The sequence below is a fragment of the Pogoniulus pusillus genome, chromosome 5 (genome assembly GCF_015220805.1).
Source record: "Pogoniulus pusillus isolate bPogPus1 chromosome 5, bPogPus1.pri, whole genome shotgun sequence".
NCBI lineage: Eukaryota > Metazoa > Chordata > Aves > Piciformes > Lybiidae > Pogoniulus > Pogoniulus pusillus.
This window is the reverse complement of record NC_087268.1, coordinates 22,203,571-22,228,729: the sequence shown is the minus strand read 5'-3', so window position 1 is coordinate 22,228,729 and position 25,159 is coordinate 22,203,571. Positions and strand designations below refer to the sequence as shown.

The 25,159-nt window shown below is 43.3% G+C and overlaps 1 protein-coding gene across 1 annotated transcript; it reads left to right on the top strand.

Moving 5' to 3' along the window:
- Positions 1–749: 749 nt before the first annotated feature.
- PLCXD1 (phosphatidylinositol specific phospholipase C X domain containing 1) lies at positions 750–25,044 on the top strand. The gene is made up of 7 exons (XM_064143487.1): positions 750–924; positions 5,585–5,727; positions 9,097–9,233; positions 15,632–15,760; positions 16,769–16,924; positions 21,597–21,780; positions 23,168–25,044. Exons 2-7 carry the CDS (start codon positions 5,616–5,618, stop codon positions 23,458–23,460), a joined length of 1,011 nt encoding a protein of 336 aa, XP_063999557.1. The 5' UTR covers positions 750–924; positions 5,585–5,615; the 3' UTR covers positions 23,461–25,044.
- The last annotated feature ends 115 nt before the right edge of the window (positions 25,045–25,159 follow it).

Here is a 25,159-nt window from a genome sequence, read left to right as displayed (position 1 = left end):
GGAAGGCTGGGGAAGGACTGTTCAGAAGACCTTAGGACGACGGTTTTAAACTGGAGGGCAGTAGATTTAGGTGGGATATAAGGATGAAGTTCTTTACAGTAGCAGTGGTAAAATACTGGAACAGGTTGCCCAGGGATGTTTGAGGCCGTGTCCCTGGAGACATTCAAGATCAGACTGGACATGGCCCTGGGCAACCTGACCTATTTGGTGGCATCCCTGCACACTATAGGAGGTTTGGACAAGATGACCTTTGAGGGTCCCTTCCAACCTGATGCTGCCTGTGAATCCTCAACCAATTTGGGAAGACTGAGAAGGCACAATGCTTCCAAAACTGCGTCCAGGATTTCTGTGTTTGTCCCCACATATAATTTGCTCTCTTCCCTCCTGCCTCCTCATGCAGAAAAGCTTTTTGAGGAGCTTGCTTAGACTCCTGTAAGGTGCTGTATGATACACGAGTGGATTTCACCAGAGACTGTGCATGCTGGAGAGGGAAAGAATCAGTGAACCGTGTGTTAGGTCTGCAAACCAAAGCTCTGTTGGATGAAGCATGCAAGCAAGGTACTTCATCTGTATTTGTCAGTGTTTGGCACTGAGCTGTTTGGCATTACTAATGCAGCTGAAGGACGGCCACATGCTGTTACTTGGCTACTGCCCACGGCGCTCCTTTGCCTGTCCCCTGCCTGCAGGTACCTCCCGAAGCAATACATCTTCAGTCCACCAAGTGTCTCACCTGGGCCTTTCAGGCAGCTACTCTTCACCAGGAAACACTCCCCCTCTTCTTCCTCATCGCTCTCGCCCCTCCTTCACCTCCCTCAAACCTGCGGTCACTTGACCCGGGCGAGGCGGGGCCGGGCAGCCCCCGCCCGGCTGTGGGAAGCCAGGTCTTGCTGAAGAGCTGCGATGAGAACGAGGTCGTTCGTTCGAGTAAGTGAAACAGTTGAAAATAAGGGACGGGGGACGGGACGGAGGCGGCTCCTGGGGGGCGCTGCCCGGTGGTGCGCGGGAGGCGGCGCGGCGGCGGGCGCGGGGAGCCGCAGCTCGGGGGTAGGGGCTGGCGGCGGCTGCTGCCTCCGCGCTAGCGCAGGTAGCTCCTCACCGCGCGTCCTCTGGTTCCCGGGACGTTAGTTAGCTGCCGAGTCGGCTGCAGCACATGTTCGCGCCCGGTCATCATCCCACAGGCGTTAATTGCATCTCCCTGCCGGGATTAGCAGGGCCTGCTGCGATCGGACAAGGGGTAATGGTTTAAGGTTAAAAAAAGTGTATGTTTAGCGTAGATATCAGTAAGGGTTTTTTGTTTGGTTTTGGTTTTTTTTTTTTGTGTGTGTGTGGTTTGTTTTTTTTTTTTTAATATCGTGAGGGTGGTTAAACAGAGGCACAGGTTGCCCAGAATGGTGCTAGGTGCCTTATAGAGTCATAGAATAAGTCAGGGTTGGAAGGGACCAGAAGGATCATCTAGTTCCAACCCCCCTGCCATGGACAGGGACACCCTACCCTAGAGCAGGCTGCTCACAGCCTCAGTCAGCCTGGCCTTAAACACCTCCAGCCATGGGGCCTCAACCACCTCCCTGGGCAGCCTATTCCAGGCTCTCACCACTCTCATGGTGAAGAACTCCCTCATGTCCAGCCTGAACCTACCCATCTCCAGCTTTGCTCCATTCCTCCTAGTCCTGTCACTCCCTGACAGCCTAAAAAGTCCCTCCCCAGCTTTTCTATAGGCCCCTTTCAGATACTGAAAGGCCACAAATAAGGTCAACTCGAAGCTTCCTCTTCTCCAGACTGAACTGTTTCCTTATCCCTGGAAATTTTTAAGATCAGATTGCACAGGGCTCTGATCTGTGGAAGATTTCCCTGCTTATTGCAGGAGAGTTGAACAAGATGGTCTTTAGAGGTCACTTCCAAGCCGAAAAAAAGAGTTGTGTGATGTTTATCTGGGCTATCAGAGCTGTGTATGGAAGGCAAGCTTTGGACACAGCCTGGATAAGATACCATCCAATGCTCTTGGTGTCTCAAGGTTAGAGGATGGTGATCTCTAGTAGCCTTCCATGTTTGTGTGCTTTATTTGCTTGTTTATTGTTCTCTGGTACAGTTCTTAAAGTGTAGCTACTGCCTGCACTCAGATCACTCATGATCAGGGCAGAAATCTGGTGTGAGCAGGGGGCTGTGAGTAGTCAATAATGGGAATGTATGTAGGGTGGACTTGCTGTTCAGAAGAGTGGAACAGAACCATGGAATCACAGAATCACTCTGGTTGGAAAAGATCTTTGAGATCATCGAGCCTGGCCATTATCTAACTACCAAGTCTAGTGCTAAACCATGTCCCTTAGCACCACATCTGTGCATCTTTTAAACACCTTCAGAGGTAGAGATTCAACCACCTCTCTGGGGAGCCTATTCCAGTGTTTAATAACTTTCAGTTAAGAAGTTTCTTCTACTATCCAAAATAAACATCCCCTGGTGCAATGTGAGGCTATTTCTGCATGGTTCTCCTTTGTGAACTTTAGGATTTAGTCATGAAAAGTGGTAATTAATAGCTGTAATTTCAGTTCTGTAAATAAGTTTTGGTTTCTCTACAAAAGAAACTCCGTATCTCAAACACAAGGTAGCAAATGAGTTTGGAGGTAATGATGGAAACCTCAAGGGCTTTGCACTGAGTGGAGGATCAGGCTAAAATCTGGTTCAGTCACTTCTGTACAGGACCTGATCAGCAGACAGTCACGGTGCTCCTACTGCTTGTGCCATGCACTCCCAGTGGCTGCCTGGGAGTGCTGTGGCAAGAAGTGAGAAGATGAAGAGGAGGGTCAGATGTGACTCTTGCATGTGTCTGTACTTGTAGGAACATGATATGACTTGGTTTTGCTGTTTCTGCTCTCTACTGGCTTTCCCCAGACTCAGCAGGATGCTCCTTCTGAAGTGTCCTAGTGCCACAGAGATTGGGGCACTGATGGCACCTTGTGCCAGGTTGAGAAGCTGCTGCCCATGGGTTTTGACTGGGCAACACCAAGAGGTCTGTTGTATAGCTTGGCAAAACCAGTTGTTGAGGGGCTTCCTCAGCAGAGGCTAGTACTGGACTGACCTGACTTGGTGGTGAACTGCTGTGAAGGACTAGCATGGCAGAAAACAACGTTTTTAATGTTAGCTGTGGGGCCATGTCTGTGTTAGCCCAAGCAAAGCAGTAAGAGCACATGGTAGGAGGAGAGTGTGGCAGCAGGTAGAGCTGCACTCTTGGATACATCCTGGGAGTGTTGTCAGTACAAAAGAGCCTACACATTGGCTGAGATGTGGCTGGGTGGTGGGCCTTATTGGTCCCTGCTGCTCTCTGGAGGGGCTGGCTGCATGCCTGCTTTCAGAGTGGAACAGAGAAATGAAGCAATCCCAAAGGCTCTGAAAAGGGAGTAATGGATCCCAAGGAAAGGATGAGAACCAGTGCTTGTAGTTGTTTCTAGTTTGCATGTAGGGCTTGCGCAAATGCTGCCATATGCTGGGGTATTACATCCTCACAACTCCTGCCAGTTTTAGCGTTGGGGAAGGAGACTTCTGCAACTACTAAGTGACAATGTTGTTTTAAGCATCTGCACCCCCTGCACACGCTGGTGCTATGCAGCAGATAAATTAGAGCAGAGAAGCTCTTGATGAGCGGTGGTGGGGAGCTGAGGAAGGACAAAACACAGCATAAAGGACCAAGATTAGCTGCAGACATCTGTTGTCTGAGCAAGGGGTCTTCAGGAGACCAGCTCATTAAAATGCAGAGCCAGAGGATGGATGAGTTGATCTGCCTGAGATCTGAACTTCTTTTTTTCTGACAAGAAGTATACCAGATGTGGCATAGAGAGACCATTTGCTTGAGCAGGTCGAAAAGATTTTGATCTTTTTTTGCACCTTTTTCCTAAATAATCCATGAGAGTTTTCCCACTTGACTTTGCACTGGGCTCGTCAACAATCTGTTTTTTAAAATAAGGAGATGAGTGGAACAAGAGAGGGCTTAAACCACTTCTTTCCTTCTTGTGCTGTCTCCATAACCTCAGAGATAGCAGCAGCTCTACACCAGGAGGAAAGCCTCAAGGTTACACACCAGACGTTTGCAGCCTGTGTCACTGCATTAGGTGTTCTGGGCATTTCCTTCAGCCAGCATGATCCCATTCTTACCTAAGTGCGATGAGCATACCTGGAGGCACCAGTTCAAAGCCACACTGAAAGCACAGCAAGGCAGGCGAGTGATGCTGAGTGCACTGGCAGATATAAAAGCAGATTGGATCTGTTATGTGTGGTGTGGACATAAAATTTAGGAACGTGATTCCTGAAGTTGCCTTTCAGCTGACTCTATGTGACTGACATAACTATTGCAAGCTCTTCTTATAAACAGTGTGGCTCACCTGTAAATCTACAATAACCAACCACCTCCCAAAAGCAACCCAAAGAATATTTGCAATCTCATGAATAAATAAATGTGCCAAGATGCAGCAAAAGGGACCAGGGAGCAGCAAGGATATTTAACAGAGCACAAAAACCTGCACAAATATGTACCTGGCTTCTGTTGCTATAGCAGACAAGACTTAATCATTCAAAGGGTCAACATTTTTAAAGAAGGATTGGAAAGGAAGGAGTGACATTAACGATCTCTCAGGAAGTGTCACACTACATAGCTGTGAAAAAAATAGCTAAAGCCTTGAAAACAGTAATGAGAAGGAAGACTGTCTTCTCTAAACCAGCACCTGAGCTGCAGGGACATCCTAGGAAAAATGAAAAAAGGCAGAGAAAGAGAGCTCATCTCTATGTTCTGCATCAGGCAGGAAAATGAATAGGGTAACTCTAGTATGCCCTGGTGCTGATCATGATTTCTGAGCTGAGTATTGTCCACTGGCACTCCTATATGACCACTGCAAATTTTGCAGACCTCAGAGAGGCTTGTATCCAAGAAGAACAGTTCCAGAGTAGACACTGTAGTACTTGTGATCATGTGCTCAGTAGGAGTAAGAAGAACAGACATCAAGAGATCTTTTCAAAATGAGTAATAAGAAGATACAGGCTTTCTCTCTGTGACCCCAGAGGCCAGCATGGTCTGAAATTCAATGTCCTGACATTTTTGTTAAGGCTTTTCGTAGAAGTATTGTTGTGGTAGCTGAATTGGTGCTCCAAGGTAAGTGTTCTTAAAGGACCTCAGGGTCACAAACCTAGTCCTTGTCTTGGTCTTCTCGTTGGTTCCACTGTCATGCTCTCAGGGCTGCAAAGGGTCAGGGAACAGATGGTTTTCCACACTTGAGGTAGATTACTCCTCGTGATGTTGCAACAGCCCATGTAGATACTTGTTTCTCCATACCAACCAAGCTGCACATATTTGTCTTGGCTCTGCTTTTTCTTTCCAGTTGGTCAATTTGCAAGCCTGAAGCTGGAACCCAGCTTTGGCATTGTGCAGGGAGACAATGTTATCAAAAGCGGTGTATGTTGTGGCCAAGGAGCTCTTAACATTTTGCTGCAACTACTTGTGAGAAGGGCTGAGGTTTTATAGCATTGGCTCTGCACAGGTGCAAAGGCATAACTTCAACCACAGCATATGGAATGTTTTTATTACTTTTATTTTTCCCCCCAGAACACTCTGTGAATTCCTACAGCAGGCACTAATGGAAGGCCCTTTGCAGACCTCCACTGACACGTGCCATGAAAACAGCCAATGGATGTCACGATTACCAGAGAAGCTCTGGGATACTCCTCTCTATAACTTAGCTCTTCCAGGTAGATGTTAACTTGTGTTCTCTGCTGGTTTGTTAGCAATTCATTTAATCGCTGGAATATCCTGTTTGTCCCATTTCAGGATGGCTACATTTAATATTTGGGTCAGTGTGTGGGAGAAGAACTTGGGGGAAGGTTTGTATGACATGTGTGTACACGCAAATACTTTAAGTTTGTAATGTTTGTGTTTTATTAGGGGGGAAAGGAAAAAGTTGATTTATGAGTTTATTTTCTTGTTTTTGAAGAAAGAACAAAAAAAGCAGGACTGTTGTTGCAGTACCTATATATCATCTTGTCAGTCAGTGTTAAGAATTGGAGCATTTACTTATCTGGGCAATGATGAGATTTTCCTGATTTGTTCTTGCTACTTTGTACTTAATAAAATGATTTCCAGAAGGAGAGAAATAACATTTTACCTTATTATTTTTACTTTGTATTGTTTAAAAGAGGCTATGAAGGTATGAAAAGAAGGATGACGGAGACTTGTAATTAAAACACATTTTTATCAATGTACAATGTGACTTTTCTGTTTGACTCTGATTGAAAACTGGATTTATCCTGTAAATACAAGCTGCACTAGTGGACAGCTCATTGGTACCTGATTCAGATCTGTGTATTGTCAGCCTTTCTGAAGTCATATTATTGCTTTTCTCAGCTTTCTTGAATAGATTATTTTTTTCCTTAATCTGTCCAAATAAATTATAGGATAATCTGTTTTCCCTGGCACATGTGGAGGCACTGGAGTGGTTCCTTTTGCCTCCACGATGAAAACGGTACTAAGGAAAAGTCTACCCTGTGTTTTCTCTCACACCTGTAGATATGACAGACAGCTTGGGTGGAAAGCAGCACAGTGTTCAGATAAATGTTTTATGTAGGTGACGGGATTGCAGGTTAGGAAAGATGTCTATTTAGAGATATTGGGTTATCCAGGGCTCCACTCACTGAAAGCAAGACTTGTTTTTAACTCAAGAACTGTGATTTCCCCCACCCCCCCACCCCCACCCCCCTTGTGTGAACTAACGGAGTGTAGAACTTCCGTTAAAACTGAAACCCGGAAACTTATTCACGGTGACTTCTTAGGTATTTAAATTGCCATTAACATCAAAACAAGCAGACCTCTGGTTTGGATAATGCCCGTGTAAGAGGACTCCAGGGCAGATATTACTAAACCCCCCACCTGTAAACCAAAACCATTTCTTATTTAATCATCAAGAGAAGAAACACTCCCCCCTTTTTTTTCCCTTTTTGGTACCTTTAACAAAAATCTGTCAAAAAGTCAGTGGCATGCTAAGTGGTTTTTTTGTGGAAAAGGAGCCATACTATTTCTAAAATGCTTTCACAGTGATGTTTCTTGCACATTGTAGAAAGCTGAGTACCTGCTGATGTGTGCCTTTGCCTTCCTGGCTCTTCTCCTAAGAATGGCCTTGTTATTCTTCTGGAGATTTGCTGTGCTTGTGGATATGCCTGTATAGAGGACCCACACAAAATGGGCTTGAGGACAAGTCCATTTTGGCAAACATCAGAAGGCTTTTACAAAGCATTGCAGGCTGTTAGGTTGGAAAATCTTGGTGACTGTCCAGCTGACCTACAAAACTAATCTAGCTCAGGCTAGAACAAAAACACATCAAGACCAACCAGGCCAACACAGCTCTGGCAGGTTTTCAAAGGGAGCAACAACTAGGGGAAATCCAGTTCGGAAGTGGAAGCTTATCTCAGATAGAGAGGACAACAAGGCATGCAAGAAATGTGACAGAGTGCATTCTGAAAGCATGACGAAGAGACATAGGCAAGTCTCCATAATTACTGTTGTGTTTGCACCAGGTTCAGCACAGAGGCTGCTGAGGAGATGTTGCTTCAAGCTCTGGTGCTACCTGGTTTGGTGCTAGCTCCCTATCTTTGCATCATGTTTGATGTGTCATGGATATACTCATCTTCATTTTGTTACTGTAACTTACATCAGAAGAAGACTCTTAAATGAAAGGTTACTATCAGTTTGCTGATTGGCATCAGTAGATGCAACACCCTTTGATGGAAGCCAGTTCACTTCTCTCAGACTTGGATTTGGTCCATGGGTATTCAATGTCTTGAATCTTACATCTTGTAAGACAAACTTCTTTGATTGCATGTCCTTGTTATCGATCTTCCATACGCAGTGAGCTTGGTGTGGGTGTTTAAAGATGGAAAATAGGCAGAAATCTGATTTGAAAAGGTGAAAAGTTGAATGGGACACTTAACTATTACTGACAGTTTCAAAGAAGTTTCTTTATTTCAGATACAATCTTGTGCGTTTTCTTTGGCTACTAGAAATTTTGCCATTGGCAGCACTAAAACTGTCCATTCAAGAAGGCAGTTCCTAGCACCAGTGACAGATGACTTAAAACTCAAAATGATATGCATGTTCCTTGCAGATACTCTGTAAAGATCCCAGCAAGTCACTTCACTGAGTTGTTAGCTTTACTTACTGATGCTTTGTGCAGTTAGAAGAAGTAACGGAACAGAAAAAGCTAAATGGAATAGAAAATCACTGTTTGCCTGTCCTGGAAAAATTGTGAGTTGCATCAGAGTTTCACCTAAGCACGATGAAAGAGGTGTGTCAGATATATTAAGACTTCAAAGAAGTCAAATATTTGGGCAGGCTGTACTTGGCTGTGGTGCTTAGCCTGCCACTCTGTAATTCCCTGTGCTGGAAAGAGGTAATTTTTTCAAGTCCATGAAGGGTGGAGTTTGTTGATCTGTCACATGTAATCTTAGGCTTGGATTTGCCTCTGAAACCTTCATATGCCCACCTCTTGCTTTGGTTTTCTAGGGAATATGAGAGTTTACTTCAAGAGAGCATTTTAAGCAGATACTTAAGATTTGAATGCTTAAAGTGACAAGTTAAGAGTCGGTCCAGTCAGAAGTGTAAAGAAGACAAATTTCTCCTTTCAGTCATATTTTCCTGTGCAGAGATGATGTGATGCATTTGGACATCTCTGAAAACAGGACACAGTCTAGATAAACTGAGCCGTCAGCTATTTACTCCCTGAAAAATGTGACTTTGCACAGGAAGATAATTATTTAAATGGAAGATGCTAATTGAAACAATGCCACTTTATTGTGGTGTGAGGCAGACAACTATGATATGTAGCTGCTTTACTGAAAAGTCTCAATGCTTTCCCTACATAAGGATTTCACAGTAAGATTATGAGTCTTAGGTGAGCAACTTCTGTAGGGGAGCCCACCTTTTATGCCATTACTACACAGGCTCTCAGACAACGTCAGTGTGATTTGGAAGCAGGATAGTATTTCAGGTGTGCATATGGAATATGACCATGTCCTGTGGTCTTTAGTTCAGAAATGATATCTTATCTGCATTTCTTTCTGTATTTACAGGCAGCCACGATACTATGACCTACTGCTTGGATGAAAACTCAGCTGTTAGTGGTAATGAATCCAAGCTGGTGAAGTTTTTAAACAAATGTATGCCCTGCATTGTGCACCCCATGATCATGAAGTGGTCTACAACACAGGTAACTGTTGTCTAGCATTCCCATCATGCCTGGGCAAAGTTGAAGCTTGTGCTGCAGCACTGAGAGTGTTCACACTGTCCTGTGTGCAGTAGAAGAATAACCTGCTGCCCAGATACCTGCACTCTCTGTATTTGAGTGTTGCAATTTTACCTCAAAGACCAACTAAATCCCATGAAGCTGCTCACTCACTCTCCCCTCCAGGTGGGATGGGGGAGAGAACGAGAAGAGCAAAAGTGCAAAAACTCAGGGGTTAAGATAAAGCCACTTTAACAGACAAAGTAAAAACTATGCTGTCACAGAGGGGTATTCTGCCACCTATGCTGATTTTGGTGGAGGGGAGAAATTAATTGGGGCAAAATAATATTATATAAAAATATATATGTATTAAACTCAATGTTCTGAACTCTTGCCACCCCCTACCACTGAATATTAAAAATGTTCTACACGGTTATGAAAACATTCTAGGATAAAATATCTACAGTATAACTTATTAATAACTAGCAAACATTCAAACTATAAACAGAGAGAGGAGTTTTCCCCACAGCAAATACCGTTTGGGGTCTATACACTATTTGTCCAGCAGAGCGGGCTGGAAACTGATTTTGCTCTATGGCAGAGGCAACAGATATTACAGAGGTATTAAAGCATTTACTCACAATTCTTATTAATCAATAATCACCTTCCAGGACTACGTCACAGCCTATTACTAGTGTTCAAACTTCAGGGGAGCTTTGCCCGTGGACTTTGGGGCTGGAATCCTCCCAGCTTGAGGGGAAAGGAGATTCTTCCTGGTTTGTGGGGAAATGACAGTCTCTGACTTGGTTCTCCTGGTGAAGGATGCAATCTCTGCCTTTGTGCTGCTGGCTTCTTCTGGATGCTCTGTCCAGGGATTCTTAGCAGGCAGGATCTCAGGTGCAGGAGAAGGATGTCGTACTGTCTCAGCACAATTCTCATGCAGCTAGTGGGCCGATTGTGTGCAGACAATTCAGAGTCTGCTCCTGGTTAACTCAGCGGCAATGGTGCTTACCAGGCAGTAATAAGGCAGCAGGCATGCAGGATGTGCACGGCTGCTCAGGAGACTGTGCTCCATAGGTAAAGGCAGGCAATACAGGATCTGGTCCTGATAACACAGTGGCGTGCAAGTGTGCACAGCTGGCTTAGGAGACTATAGGCTCCACATATATATATATATATAGGCAGGCTTAAGTGAGCTCTGCAAGTAAGGTACACAGGCAGGAGAGTCCGAGCTGCAAGTGGGTCAGAGCGTGAGCGTCTGAGCGTCTGAACATGGGGGTCCGAGCACATTGTTTACCTGTGTACCCCTATTTATTGAAAGTAGGCCAAGATTAATGGTCCCTTGGCCACTAGAATGACCAATCAGGTTGGCAGTCAGCCAAACCTTACCATAATAGGCAAATGCCACTTGCCTGGACTTTCCCTGAATATGGGAATCACATGGGCTTACACCAGGGAAGCACAAGCTGGGTGCGTGGGGGCTTACACAATGTGTTTACAACCAGGGGTCTTGACTGGACAGACTTTATGGCACCACGTCTGTTGTGTCCCTTTTATCCATTTAATGTGTTTACCTCTGGTTTAGACAGAAAAACATGTCCAGGCAGGGCAAGGCATAAACAAGCCTAATTTTGGGCCTGCAGGCCCTCCACAACATATGCATGCAGCATAACAAACCAAGGAATTAATTCACCACTTCCCATCAGCAGGTGGGTGTTCAGCTATCTCCAGGAAAGCAGGGTTCCATTACATGATGATTACTTAGGAAGACAGAACACCACTCTGAACATTACCCCCTTCCCTTTTTTCTCCCCTTAGCTGTATTTGCTGAGTATGATAGCATATGGTATGGGTTATCCATTTGGTCACCTGAGTTCAGCTGTCCAAGCTGTGTTCCCTCCCAAATTCTTGTGCACCCTAAGCCCACTTGCTGGTGGAGTGGGGTGAAAAGCAGAAAAGGCCTTGACTCTGTGCAGTCATTGCCTAGCAGTAACTAAAACAGCCCAACACTGTTTCCACCACAGGTCCAAAGCACAGCCACATAACAGCTACTGTGAAGAGAATCAACTCTCTCCCATGCAAATGCATCATACCAGGGTATGAGTTAGGTGCTATACATATCAAATTGTTTTTTGGGAGCAAAAAGGCTGTAGGTAAGGCAGGGATGGTACACAGACAAAGAAAAGCTGATCACTTGGTACTAGAAAGCCATAATCTTTTTTTCACGTCTGTTGTTATTATAAAGAACATTTACTATATCTAGAAGAGGTTTTCTCTTGCTCTTTGTTCAGAAAGTAAAAATGATGATCATTACCATTACTGTCATGTGAGATGTCAGTTGTTATCTGTGTATTTCAGCAATCAGTGAGACAAAAATCTTATTGAATGGAATTTTTTCTTCCTCATAACAGATAGAGAAAGAAGATGTGGTCCCACACATGAGGTTTAGTTAATTTTTGAAAATGTCTATGTATAGTAAGCTAGTGTTTATCTCTTTGTTTCCCATAAATGTATGTTAAAGACAAATTTGGCATCATGAGCTTGAGCAAAAGATTTTATAAAATCATAGAATGGTTTGAATTGGAAGGGATCTTAAAGATCATCTTGTTCCAACCCCCTATCATGGGCAGGGACACCTCCTACTAGACTAGGTTGCTGAAAACCTCATCCAGCCTGGTCTTAAACACTTCAAGGGATGAGGTTATCTACAACTTCTCTGAGCAACATGTTCCAGTGTCTCATCACCCTCACAGTAAAGAACTTCTTCGTCATGTCTAATTTAAATATACCCTGCTCTAGTTTAAAACCATTGCCCCCTGTCCTGTCACCACATACCCTTATAAAATGCCCCTCTAAAGTATATGTTTCTCAAGAACATACTGTCTTGGCACAAAAGAGGCATCAAAAATCCTCTTACTGTTGTTCTAATTGAAGGAGTAGTTAATTATTAGGAAATTAAAATGGAATAATTTGATAAATGGTAATAATTATGCCTAGACTTCTTTTGTTGGTTTTGAGCAGTGGACCTGGCAAACTGAAGTCTTACACACCACTGGGACACTGAATATGTTATGGCAGTGATGAATTGATGTGGAAAGACAGTACAGTGCCTTGTCTTGAGCTGCTTTTTGCTTTGGGACTTAAGCCAATGATAGATGTAGATACATATAAGTTGTGGATTGCTGGCCACTGAGGTGACCCTGTTGGTGACAAACAAGCTTCCCACATCATTATAGTAATTTTCTGGTCTGAACCCAGCTTTCCAAATGGGAAGTGGCCCAGCACTGATGGGAAAGAGGCATGGCTGCAGTCCTTTCCCTCCCTGAGCTCTGTGGTGATAGGGTTATCTTTGTGACTTCACCACTGGTATCCAAAACAGACACCAAGGAGGCCTCCTGATAGTAGGATCAACAGGTTCTGGGATGACTGTCCTGTGAGGACAGGCTGAGGGAGCTGGGGCTGTTCAGCCTGGAGAAGACTCCAGAGAGACCTAATAGTGACCTTCCAGTACCTGAAAGGGGCCTACAAGAAGGCTGGAAAGGGACTGTTTGCAAAGCCCTGTAGTGACAGGATGAGGGGCAGTGGTTTTAAATTAGAGAAGAGAGATTTAGATTGGATGTTAGGAAGTTCTTTACCATGAGGGTAGTGAAACACTGAAGCAGATTGCCTAGGGAGGTAGTTGAGGCCCCATCCTTGAAGATATTTCAGGTCAGGCTCAGTTGGGCTCTGGGCAACCTGAACTAATGGAGGATGTCCCTGCTCACTGCAGGGAGGTTGGACTGGATGACCCTGGGTTGGAGGTCCAACACAAACCATTCTATGATTCTGTGACCTATTACCTAGGAGGCAATGCCTGGATTGAGCCCTGGTTGTTATGGATGTAGTTTAGAGGCCCAAATCTTTCTTATACAATGGCTGACATAAGGCATGTAACATCCATTCATGCCCTGGATGTGTGGTGTGGGACAGCAGAACGGAACAGCATTGCTCCCTAAGGTTTCCTCTTAGTTTTTGCCCTGGGAAGAGGGAAATGTTCACACACTAATTCAGTATCCAAACCCAGGTGACTAATTAGAGTCTAATTTGTCTAGTTTTCCCACACAGTCAACAGAAAGCAATTAATTGATCCAAAGGGCAATTCAGAACAGTTACATCCTCTGGTGCTCTTTCTGGACATAAAGGTCACATATAGATGACCTACACCCTTACACTCCTATCTCTGGCACGCTCCAAGTGAAGGTGGGCACAGTTCACTCCTTCAACTGCTCCAGCCTGGTGGAGACAAAGCAGGCACAGAGGGAGCTGTTGACCTGAGCCACTACATTACCTGCACCCTTGGGCATGCATACTAGGCTCCTCTCAACCCTACAGCTCAGGCACAGCCTGAGTAGATTAAATTCCCAGCCTAAGAACAGAAAATCAGGTGGTTGAATCTAGGCAGGATGATCATCCTGTTGTGTGTCTTAGGCTCAGTCTTGGCCCTAAAGCTATTAATGTGGTTATGCAGATGCAATGCCTTGCATATTGATTTGACTTCTACTGAGTCCTTTCTGGCCTAAGCTGAGGCAGTGTGTTCTATTTCTGGAACCTAAGCATTGTCCATAGCAGGTTGAATTGAGGGTTTAAACACTTGATTAAATGGATTATATTTTCTTATGCAAAGAGAGTCTTGACAGGCATGAGACATATAAGTTGTGAATTTTTGTCTTAAAAACTCAGTGTGTCACCTATTCTATTCATAGTCCTCAAATCCAGTAGAAGATGTCCCAGCAAAGCAGAAATAGAGGAGGATGTCTGTTTCTTAGGACTTCTACAGGTTCCCAAATTCATGGAACAGTTTGGGTTGGAAGGGACCTTAAAGATCCATCTGGTTCCAACTCTCTTGCCATAGGCAGGGAAGCCTTCCATTGGACCACGTTGCTTATGGCGTCATCCAACCTGGCCTTGAATACCTGCAGGGAGGGGGCTTCCAGGACCCTCCTGGGCAACCGGTTCTAGTTACTTGCCACACTTGCTGTAAAGAATTTCTTTCTATTATCCAGCCTAAATCTACCCTCATCAAGCTTCAATCCACCTCATACTATCACTACAAGCCCTTGTAAAAAGTCCCTTCCTGGCTTTCTTGTAGGCCCCTTTCAGGTACTGGAAGGCTGCTATAAGGTCTCCCCACAACCTTCTTTTCTCCAGGCTAAACAGCCCCAGCTCTCACAGCCTGCCCCCCATAAGGGAGGTGCTCCAGCCCTCTGATCATTTTCTTGGCCCTTCTCTAGAACCACTTCAGCAATTTGATGCCCCTCTTTTGCTGAGGGAACAGGATGCAGTTAATTTAACCTTTTAAAGAGACTTTATCTTGAAAAAGAACAATTTCCAGTACTTTTTTCTATTTTTGTTTTTCCTTCTGTGGAAGATGAGTGAGCTCCACAGAGACAGAAATCTTTGATCTGATAAACTAAATACAGTGTTTCTAAGGTGCTGACCCTGCAATTTTTCTTCGTATGTATAGTCTTGTGAAGAGTAGCTATATATTTCATAGAATCATAGAATCATAGAATCAACCAGGTTGGAAGAGACCTCCAAGATCATCCAGTCCAACCTATCACCCAGCCCCATCCAGTCAGCCAGACCATGGCACCAAGTGTCTCATCCAGTCTCCTCTTGAAGACCTCCAGGGACGGTGCCATCACCACCTCCCTGGGCAGCCCACTCCAACGGGAAATCACTCTCTCTGTGAAGAACTTCCTCCTAATCAAGAAAATTGGAAAAGACCTGGAAGGTCATCGAGTCCAACCATCACCCAGCTACCAGGAACACTAAACTATGTCCTGAAGCGCAATATCCACATCCTTCTCCAACTCCCCCAGGCATCGTGACTCCACCACTACCTTGGACAATCTATATCAACACTTCACCACTCTCTTGCCCTTCTTTTACCCAAGCACATCCTTGTGTGCTCTCATCTTCTGCTTCAAACCCATCCTCTTCCTCTGTGTCATTCTGCTTTTAACATTATGGCTGGATAATAATTTCATAAGACTCTTAGTTTGGCTCTCTATACATGAAAATGTTTACAAAGTTTTGTTTCTGGCTCCAGCTATCTAATCACACATGTGGAGATCAGCAGCATAGGTTAATGGATCTTTACCTTTCAGAACACAATAAAGGCAGAGGTCTGAAACTAATCTAACCTGTACCTGCAGTATATGCTGCAGGAAAATTTGGATCTCTCTTGTTGGAGAGTAAAATGCTTCAAAGCTGTTTCAAAAATCGAAGACCTGTGAAGGATGTCACAGAGCTAATTTTATTCACTTTTTTCCAGCTTTCTAAACAGAACAGCAACTTTCTTCCAAGCTCTCAGGCTCTTTGTGTTCTCTTTCACCTTTCAGGTACTGACTGTGACAGAGCAACTTGAGGCTGGAGTTAGATATCTGGATTTCAGGATTGCCCACAAGGCTAATGATCCATCTCTGACTTTGTATTTCGTGCATATGGTTTACACAACTGTTACTGTACAGGTATTGTCCAGACCTTTGGGATGGCTACAAAACCAGTGCTGTTTCTTTTATTTAAGACCCATCATAACTGGAAAGTGCTGGCCCAAGTTTTTTCTAAGTAGTTTATTTGTTTTCCTAACGTGAAAACTTCAAACTGGAGAAAATGAGCTCTGTGGTAAAGTGTTGGACTTGATGATCTGTGAGGTCTCTTCCAACCCTGATGATACTGTGATACTGTGAAAATAATCAAAGCTGGAATTGAGTTCTCCACTTCCTAGCCTCTATCGAGTGCATCATCTTTCAAGGGTTTATCTTTTGTTATCCCAAGATGATACCCAGAAAGTATTAGAAGTGTAATCAAGTCACAGAAATACTGGTTATTTTTTGAGGAAAAAGTATTTAATTGAAAGACAAATAGACTCAAATTTGGATCCCACGATCGAAATACTGTCAGGTGCTGTGAGGAAACAGCTCTGAGTTCTTTGTTTGTAGGCTACCTAGCTAAACTTCAGTTTCATGTTCATGACTCTGAACCCTTCACATGTTGATATTTCATGGTGAGTGCTGCTCTCATGTAAACAGATGTAGTGCCTGGCTACCTTGGTTATTATATGTGGTCTTCAAGAAGATGTCATTGTCCATAACAAATGGAGAAAATGTGTCCTGTTACATTTGAACAAGCACAGGAATTTTCCTTGTTTGGGTTTTGCCATTAATACGATGTTTGTCCTTAAAGAAGTTTGGGGAGACAGCTTTAGTGCTAGGCAGTAGGAGATTCATGGGTATTATCAGAATACAAAGCTGTTAAGGGCCATATCTGAAGGAAATCCACATAGCTGTGCAGACAGGAGGTTTCCCTGAGGTACGTCTCTCTGGACCAGCTAGTGGGCAGTCATGTGGCCATCCTGCAGAAACCTATGGTGACTTTCATTGTTGTGAGTCTACCTCACCATCAATGCTCTTTTGGTTTTATGGCCTTTCCTCTGCATGGCACAGATGAATTTCTAAGCTGACGTCTCTCTCTTGTAGGATATTCTGTGGGAAGTGCTAAAGTGGTTGGAAACTCATCCACAGGAAGTTATCATCTTAGCCTGCAGGAATTTTGATGGATTAACCAGAAGACTTCATCGCCACCTTATTGCCCGTATAAAAGAGATTTTCCAGTGTAAACTATGTCCCAGAAATGTAAGTATGGGATCCCTTCCCGCCCCCCCCCCCCTTTCATTTTAAGAATTATACACTACAGTAAGATACTTGATTCCAAAATTTTGGATCTGCTCTACTTTCACTGTATTTTTAACCTAGGAAGAGTAACATTTGATGCATCAGAGATAGATCTCTACTTTAAACATGTGAGGACATAAAGCAAACTGACTTCCCCCGGTGTGGAAGAAGGAATTGCATTTGACTGTCATCTCTTTAAAGTTGTGGGAAAATAGTAGGGGGACAATTGTCATCTACTGCCCTGTCTGAATCTTGTTTTCTTTTGTTAGCTTGTTGTGGGTTTTGTTTTGTTTGGGGCTTTTTGTAGTGGTGGGGTTTCCCCCTTTTTTTTCCCCTCCTTGGATTTTTTGTTTGTTTAAGAAAAGCAGGTGGAGATGTGTTACAAATACAGTTCATACTGCATTTATGAAACCTAAAAGGTACTTTCCCCCCCATTCACACCAATAATTATAAATGTATTTTTTATATCATCTGGTCCAACTCCACTGTGCAAAGCAGGATCAGGTTCTAAGTTATGGTGGGCTGTGTCCTGTCCATTCTTGGCTATCTTGAAGGATGGAGATTCTACAACCTTTCTATACAGCCTAGTCTGACATTTGACCACATTCATAGTAAATGTGTTTTTTCTTACCTATCTGTTCAGAATCTCTCTTGCTCTAACTTGTCTGCTGGCTTTCATCCTTTTGCATGTCTAGGGAGTCTTCTCTGTATCTGTCCATTAGGTATTTGCAGACAGTCATTAGACCTGGCCATAGTCTTTTCTTCATACTGAACAGACCCAGCTCTCTCAACCTGTCTTTGTGTGTCATTCTCTGGTCTCTAGCTGCACACTGCAAAATGTCAATGACTTTCTGTACTGGGAAAGCCTCAGCTGGAAACAGTACTTGAGATGCAGCCCCACAATTATGGAATAGAAGGGAAGAACCCATTCTCTTGGCATGCTGTCTTTGCCTTTACTAATACAGCCCAGTTTGCAGTTGACCTTTGCCATGGAGGCACACCAATGGCTCATGTTTAGCTTGATGTCCACAAGGACCTGCAGATCATTATCTGCAAAGCAAGTTCCTAGTGATCTGCCCCAGGTTTGCCCTGGTTCGTTGGCTGTGTCCATTCAGGTGCAAGACTTTATATTTGCCTTTGTTGAGCTTCATGAGGTTACCGTCAGCCCATGTCTCTATCCAGTCGAGGTCCCTCTTACTAGCATCTCTGGAGTCAGTGCATTTCTGGTGGCATTGACTTTCTTTCCTGGACATGATTAGCTGGAGTTCACCTTCCAAAAAGCCTAATGTGCTTTCAGTCACTCCAACTTTTAGAAAAGCCTTAATTTAAAGAATCAGAAATTATCTGATTGCTAAATTGTAGAAGCTGAGATTTTTAGCTTCCCCCTTTTTTTTTTTAACAAGGTGTGGGAGCTTTTAGTAGTTAAACAATTAACATTTCAAAGAATCACAGGAACAGAGAATTTTCTCTGGAGATGTGAGGGGTACAGGATAATGATGACCCTGTTTGGGATTTGAATTCAGCCTTTGAAGCTGGTGTATCAGTAAAGGGTGAGTATTACCATTTCAAAGCATTTTGTACAGCAGAGTTAAAATAGAACAATTCTGAGTAAAACGAGGGGATTCTGAATATTCAGGCCTCAGCTGAATAACTGGAGACCTGAGTGATGCTGCTTTGTTGTTTCCTCAAATAACATGCCTTTGTAAGTTGTGGATGAGCAGAGCAATACTGGGAAGGATGGCAAGACTTGCTTTCAGACACATGGCTAGATCTTAAAAAAGAAAGAAGTTACTAATTGCAAAACAGGCAAGCTGTTGCTGGTAAGTTTACTGAATGAAGATGATGAATGAGTGGTTTGAGATCACCTGAGTGAAGCATTCGTTTCTGAGTTGTGTCCAAGGGGAGGGAGGAAGGGCGGGCACTGGAGAAAAGAGAACCCAAGTACTTCTGTGAGCCTGTGACCAGCACAATGGATCTCACTATCTTTGGAGGTGCAGGTTGGGTAGCTGTGGAGTTTTTCAGGATTACAAATAAAGATTTACACCAAATAAACAAGTAATTGCTCACTTATTCTAAAATAATCTGTTACCTACTATCTTCCAAGACTGCAACTCTGTTGTCACACAGAAGTAAACATCAAAGAGTTTATGAAGCAGCTGCTAAGTAGAGGTCTGTGTGTAGTACTGGCACAGGCCACAGCGTGACAACATTACATTGTGTTTAAAATTTTAATTGCTTTAACTGTTCAAGGTGTCTTGCTTTGATCTGGATTACTCGGGTTTAAAAATCCCTTGTTAGACATCTAGTTTCATTTCTGCTTTGTTTGCAAAATAAGCACCTGTGCTCGTGTACATATTTCTGGTAGCTGTTTTGGGTTTTTTTTGGCTCTTATCCCACATCTTTCTTTTTCTTCTTTTCTTTTTTCTTTTTTTTTTTTTTTTTTTGAGGCAGTTTCAGATTTTGAAGGCAGCCAGAATAAAACAAAGGCTTCTATCATCTACAGCTTTTTGTAGTTTGAGTAGTCTGTGTCTTAATTTTGCAGTTACTTTCTCACCTAAGTGTGGCTTGCACACTTGGATGAACTAAGAGGGATTCCCATGTTCATTCAAAGGTTTATGTGAAACATTTTCAGCCGCCTTTAGCTTTTAATTAATAAGTTAATTGAAACATCAAAAAGCCACCATTTCCTTTTCAGAAGGAACAGACACAACTTTTAATTACAACATTATTAAAAAAACCAAAACCTCTTAAATATGTTGCCTTTCATAGAATGGTGGAACGATAGGGGATAGAAAGGACCTCTGAGATCATCTCTCAATGACCCTGCTAGAGTAGGATCATGCAGGAACATATGCAGGCAGATTTTGAATGCCTTTGGAGATAAGAGACAAATTTTGCAAATAAAACTTGTCAGAGAGCCTCAGTTCTCTCCAATAGTAGGTTTTGATGACTGGAAAATATAATTTCATATTGAAACAGTTGCATATAACAGATCTGTTTCAGCCCATTGGTCTGAGCAGCTTTCTGACTCAAGTATTCCTCTTAATTCAAAATGTCTGGAACATCTCAACTTCAGAAACCTTCCACTTGAAGAAATCAGAATTAACATATCTCTTGAAGACTTACATTTAGTCTGAACGAGTCCTAAGCAGTTAATTATTACTCTTTTTAATCCAAATTTGTCACTGTAGTCATCGTTGTGGAGCATTTGACAAAAGTATTCCTCCTCCTCTGTGGCTGAGTTCAGGGCTTTGCCTCCTTCTATCTCCTTTCACCAAATGACCTGTGTATTCTCCCAGCAAATTTTCAGCAGTGGTATGTGCATGAGGGCTCACACAGGGATAGCTTCTTATTACACAGCTGTAAGAATTTGAGTTACATACTTTGTATGTAACTGTATGTCTGGAAGGCCTGGCTCAGAGAGTGGTGGTGAATGGTGCCACATCCAGTTGGCAGCTGTCACCAGTGGTGTTCCCCAAGGATCAGTGCTGGGCCCAGTCCTGTTCAATATCTTTACTGACGATCTGGACCAGGGTATTGAGTCCAGCATCAGAAAGTTTGCAGATGACACCAAGCTAGGAGCAGGTGTTGATCTGTTGGAGGATAGGAGAGCCCTGCAGAGGGACCTGGACAGGCTGGATGGGTGGGCAGAGGCCAATGGGATGAGATTTAACAAGGCCAAGTGCAGGGTTCTGCACTTCAGCCACAACAACCCCAAGCAGTGCTACAGGCTGGAGACAAGGTGGCTGAAGAGCAGCCAGGAGGAAAGGGACCTGGGGGTACTGGTAGATAGTAGGCTAACCATGAGCCAGCAGTGTACCCAGGTAGCCAAGAAAGCTGGTGGCATCCTGGCCTGTATCAGGAACAGTGTGGCCAGCAGGACAAGGGAGGTTATTCTTCCCCTGTACTTGGCACTGGTCAGGCCACACCTTGAGTGCTGTGTCCAGTTCTGGGCTCCTCAATTCAAAAGAGATGTTGAGGTGATGGAATGTGTCCAGAGAAAGGCTACAAGGCTGGTGAGGGGCCTGGAACACAAACCTTATGAGGAGAGGCTGAGGGAGCTGGGGGTGTTTAGCCTGGAGAAGAGGAGGCTCAGGGGGGACCTCATTGCTGTCTACAACTACCTGAAGGGTGGCTGTAGCCAGGTGGGGGTTGGTCTCTTCTGCCAGGCAACCAGCAATAGAACAAGGGGACACAGTCTCAAGTTGTGCCAGGGGAGGTACAGGCTGGATGTTAGGAGGAAGTTCTTCCCAGAGAGAGTGATTGGCATTGGAATGGGCTGCCCAGGGAGGTGGTGGAGTCACGATCCCTGGAGGTGTTTAAGAAAAGACTGGCTGAGGCACTTAGTGTCATGGTCTAGTTGACTGGGTAGGGCTGGGTGATAGGTTGGATTGATCTTAAAGGTCTCTTCCAATCTGGTTGATTCTATGATTCTTTACTATAGTTGAAGGAGGAATCAGACTCCCATTAGCCCTTTCAGCCTGCAATCTAGCCAAGGACCTGCTGGGCTGTATGCTTAAAAGCTTTGTTTGAAACGAATCTGTGCTTCTCTACCAGGTTGATGTCACAAACTGGTATTTGAACTTCAGAAATGCTATGCTGTTGATGTCAGCCTGGGCATGCTGTCTTTTAGGTGGTGCCAACACTGCGGACCATGTGGCAGCGTGGCCATCAGGTTATAGTCTCCTATGAAGAGGACACGGAAGTGGAGAAGCATTGTGATCTGTGGCCTGCAATCCCATACTGGTGGGGAAACAAAACTGCCACTCGTGCTCTTATCCGGTACCTGGAGCGCATGAAGCGAAGGGGCCGTCCAGGTAGTCACTTAGAGGGAACAAGGGGCATATACAGCAATGCAAAACAGATAGGAAATTGGGCAACTGTAGCATTATGAGATAGAACCACTTTGTGCATGCAATATGCCCATGTTGCCAAGTCCTCTGCCCACCGTTGGGCGAGTGTAACATTCTCTTTGGCAGTGCAAACACACGTCTTTGTATGTAGATGCACAGACTAGAGGAATTGTGGTAGCTGCTTCACTTGTGTGATCCTATGGAAAAGAAGCCTTCAGCACATACCAGTTTGCTGGCGCTGCCATGCCTCATTTTACACATAGCAGATTGCTTCCTCAGTCCAGTACTCACTGCCTTAGCATCAATGATAAGGGAAGTGCATTATAGAATGGTTTGGGTTGGAAGGGACCTTAAAGATAATATAGTTCCAACCCCCCTGCCATGGGCAGGGACACCTTCCACTAGACCAGGTTGCCCAAAGCCCCATCCAGCCTGGCCTTGGACAATTCCAGGGAGGGGACATCAACCCATCCATCTGGGCAGCCTGTTCTAGTACTTCACTACCTTCATGTTGAACAATTTCTTCTTAATATGTAGTCTAAGTCTTCCCTTTCAGTCTGAAAGAGTTAACCTCTCCTCCTAGCACTACATTCTTGAGAATAGTCCCACCCCATATTTCATGTAAGCCTCCCCCAGGCACTAGAAGGCTTTTATAAGGTCTCCCTGGGGCCTTCTTTTATCCAGCCTAAACAAGACAGCTCTATCAAGCCTGTCCTCGTAGGGAGGTGTTACAGCTCTCTGATCAACTTCGTGGCCCTTCTGGACCCAGCTAAGCAGGTCTATTGTCTTTTTCATGCTAGCTCTGTGAAAAAAAAACCAAAACAAACTACAAGAATGATGCTTGAAGGCTGTAGTTAGCTCAGCAGTATAATCGTACTGAAAGAAATGCAGTTCATAACCTCTGATGCAGCTCTGTGATGTGCATGAGTGAGGTGATGTAGGGGAGAATGCTTCAAAGCACACTTCCCAGGCAAAGGAAAATCTTCTTGTAGGTGCATCCTGTGTTCCCATCCATCATGGAGGAAATAGGCATTTGGAAGTAACCCTTACAGAAACAAACATAATCTGTAAAGTAGGACTAGTTAGTGAAGAACTTTGAGTCTGCATTGAGATAAATTTAGCTAAACTGGAATGGGTCAGTAATGGAGCATAGTTCAGGAACTTTACTCCAGCACGTAGTAACAACAAAGGGAGACAGTTTACTGAAACAGTTCTAGGGATATAAAGCATAAGTAAAGAGTGTCAAGTTAGTGATTCCCAGAGGAACAAGATGTGGAGCTAATGCAATGCTGAGCAGTTTCAGTTCTCCTCAAAGGAATATTTAAAGTGTCACCTTCTGATTTCGTTTCAGAAAAATTCTTTGTAGCGGGGATTAACGTTACTGAAAATTTAAGGTATATTCTCGTACACCCATTTGGATCATTGAAGAAAATGACACTCAAGAGTCTTCCATGCTTGAAAATCTGGATAAAGCAGCAGTATCCAGGACCAAAAAAAGAATGCATTAACATCATTGCTGGAGACTTTATAGGAAATAATGATTTTGTCAAAGATGTGATAGAACTTAATAAAAAAATTAATCCTCCATTACACTGTCAAAGTAAAGGGACTGGAAAAAGAAGCACTCAATTCTCAGCTTCTTAATATATGAAAAGATGAAAAGGCTTTGTCTGCATTTAATGTGCCCTGGATTAAACACCATGGATTCCATAAAAGTCCAGTTAACTGGTTAGAGTCAGTAAAAAATGTGCTGCCAGCATCATCAAGGTTTCAAGGCCTTTCCACAGAACAGATACCAGGCAGACTATGCTATGTCTCTAAAGGACTATGGTATATATAAGTGTAATTTATTTGGAGGTACTTAGATCCTGTAGCAGTTGGCAATGTCCAAAGTCCTTAATTTTATTTAGTGTCACATAGAAGCAAGAAGGAGAAATCTGTCAGCAGATGCATGAATTAATTTGTAGTAAGATTTTATCTTTCTTGTAATTGTAAAGATATTATGCACTACTTGCAACCTTGTCAGTCTTTTATATCAGTCTGAAAATTACTTGCTTGATTTCAGATTTTGTGTTAAATATATCAAAGGAACAGTTAAAATATTTTCAATATATCACAAATACTGCATTGACAATCCTATTTGATGTAATTTATATATATATACATTTTTATATATATACACACACCACACTTACACATATATACATACACACAATTAACAGTGAAGATCTACTAGCAGCAGCTGTACTGTTGTGTGCTGAGTATCAGTTGTGAGCCCTTTTGCCAGCAGGGTAGTCACTAAATTATTTGTAAGAGTTTTGTCTGGTTGAACACACACTTTTTTTTAATCACTCATGCCAGTTCTGCAGTGATAAAGACACCAAAGCTAGGCCCCAAGACAGTTTTGTCTGTGGGAATGAAAACTTCTAAGTGCTGCCAAAATATGCCTTACACTGCAAACACACGTATATGAAACAAAGTCCTTATCTAAACTCAGACTGCTCTGGAAACACAGATTCTTGGCTTCTGTTGTGCTCATTTGGGGTTTCACAGTCTTTTGTTTAGCTATTTTAGTAGCTCTGTAATTAATTTTGCTCTCAATAAGTAGTTTTCACTTACGTAAAAACCAAGGGGTTTACGCTGTTTGCCACTGCGTAGTAATCCTATTTTTCTGTTTCTTTAAATGAACTGTGCAATAACAAATGATCACGAGAGGAAGAGAAATGGCAAGCACTGGGACTCAAACCAAAACCTTGTATAAAGTTCACTATGCAACTTCATTGATATACCTCATGTTTTAGATGCACTTTATATGCAAAAGCTGAGTTCACGTCTGGCAATGTGTTAATGTTTGTTTGACATCAGATCAAACTCACTCTACACTTCTCAGCGTGAAAAGCTAAGCTACTACCTCCTCATGCAATCTCTTGAAATAGCAGAGTATGTAGGAATAAAACCCCTACACATTCCATTTATAAAGATGACTTTCTGAATGTTTTGTTTACAGTGCTTTTATCCTTGTTCTTATGACTGTACACATTGTACCAAGCAGTCATGCAGTTTTGATTTTATTTTTTAGAGTCCCTACTTGCATGAAGTGTTATGATATACATACTCAGAATGGTTTTTCTGCCTGTGTTTTGTACCCTCAAGTGGCTTATTGCTCTACTCAATAAAATTTGGATCTCTCTGTGTAACACAGATTAAAATAGTTTTGCTTCCCCTTTCTGTGATACTGATTGTTTTATTCATTCACAGTAGTAATTCATAACTCAAGTAATGGATCAGGTTTTTGTGGGTTTGGGTTTGTTTTTTTTTAAATTTGTGGAATAATTTCACAGAT

Coding starts and splice junctions, on each gene's coding strand:
- PLCXD1 (XM_064143487.1), top strand. CDS start 5,616: ATGGAAGGCCCTTTGCAGACCTCCACTGACACGTGCCATGAAAACAGC. Junction 5,728..9,096: donor CTATAACTTAGCTCTTCCAG/GTAGATGTTAAC, acceptor CTGTATTTACAG/GCAGCCACGATACTATGACC. Junction 21,781..23,167: donor GAAGCGAAGGGGCCGTCCAG/GTAGTCACTTAG, acceptor ATTTCGTTTCAG/AAAAATTCTTTGTAGCGGGG.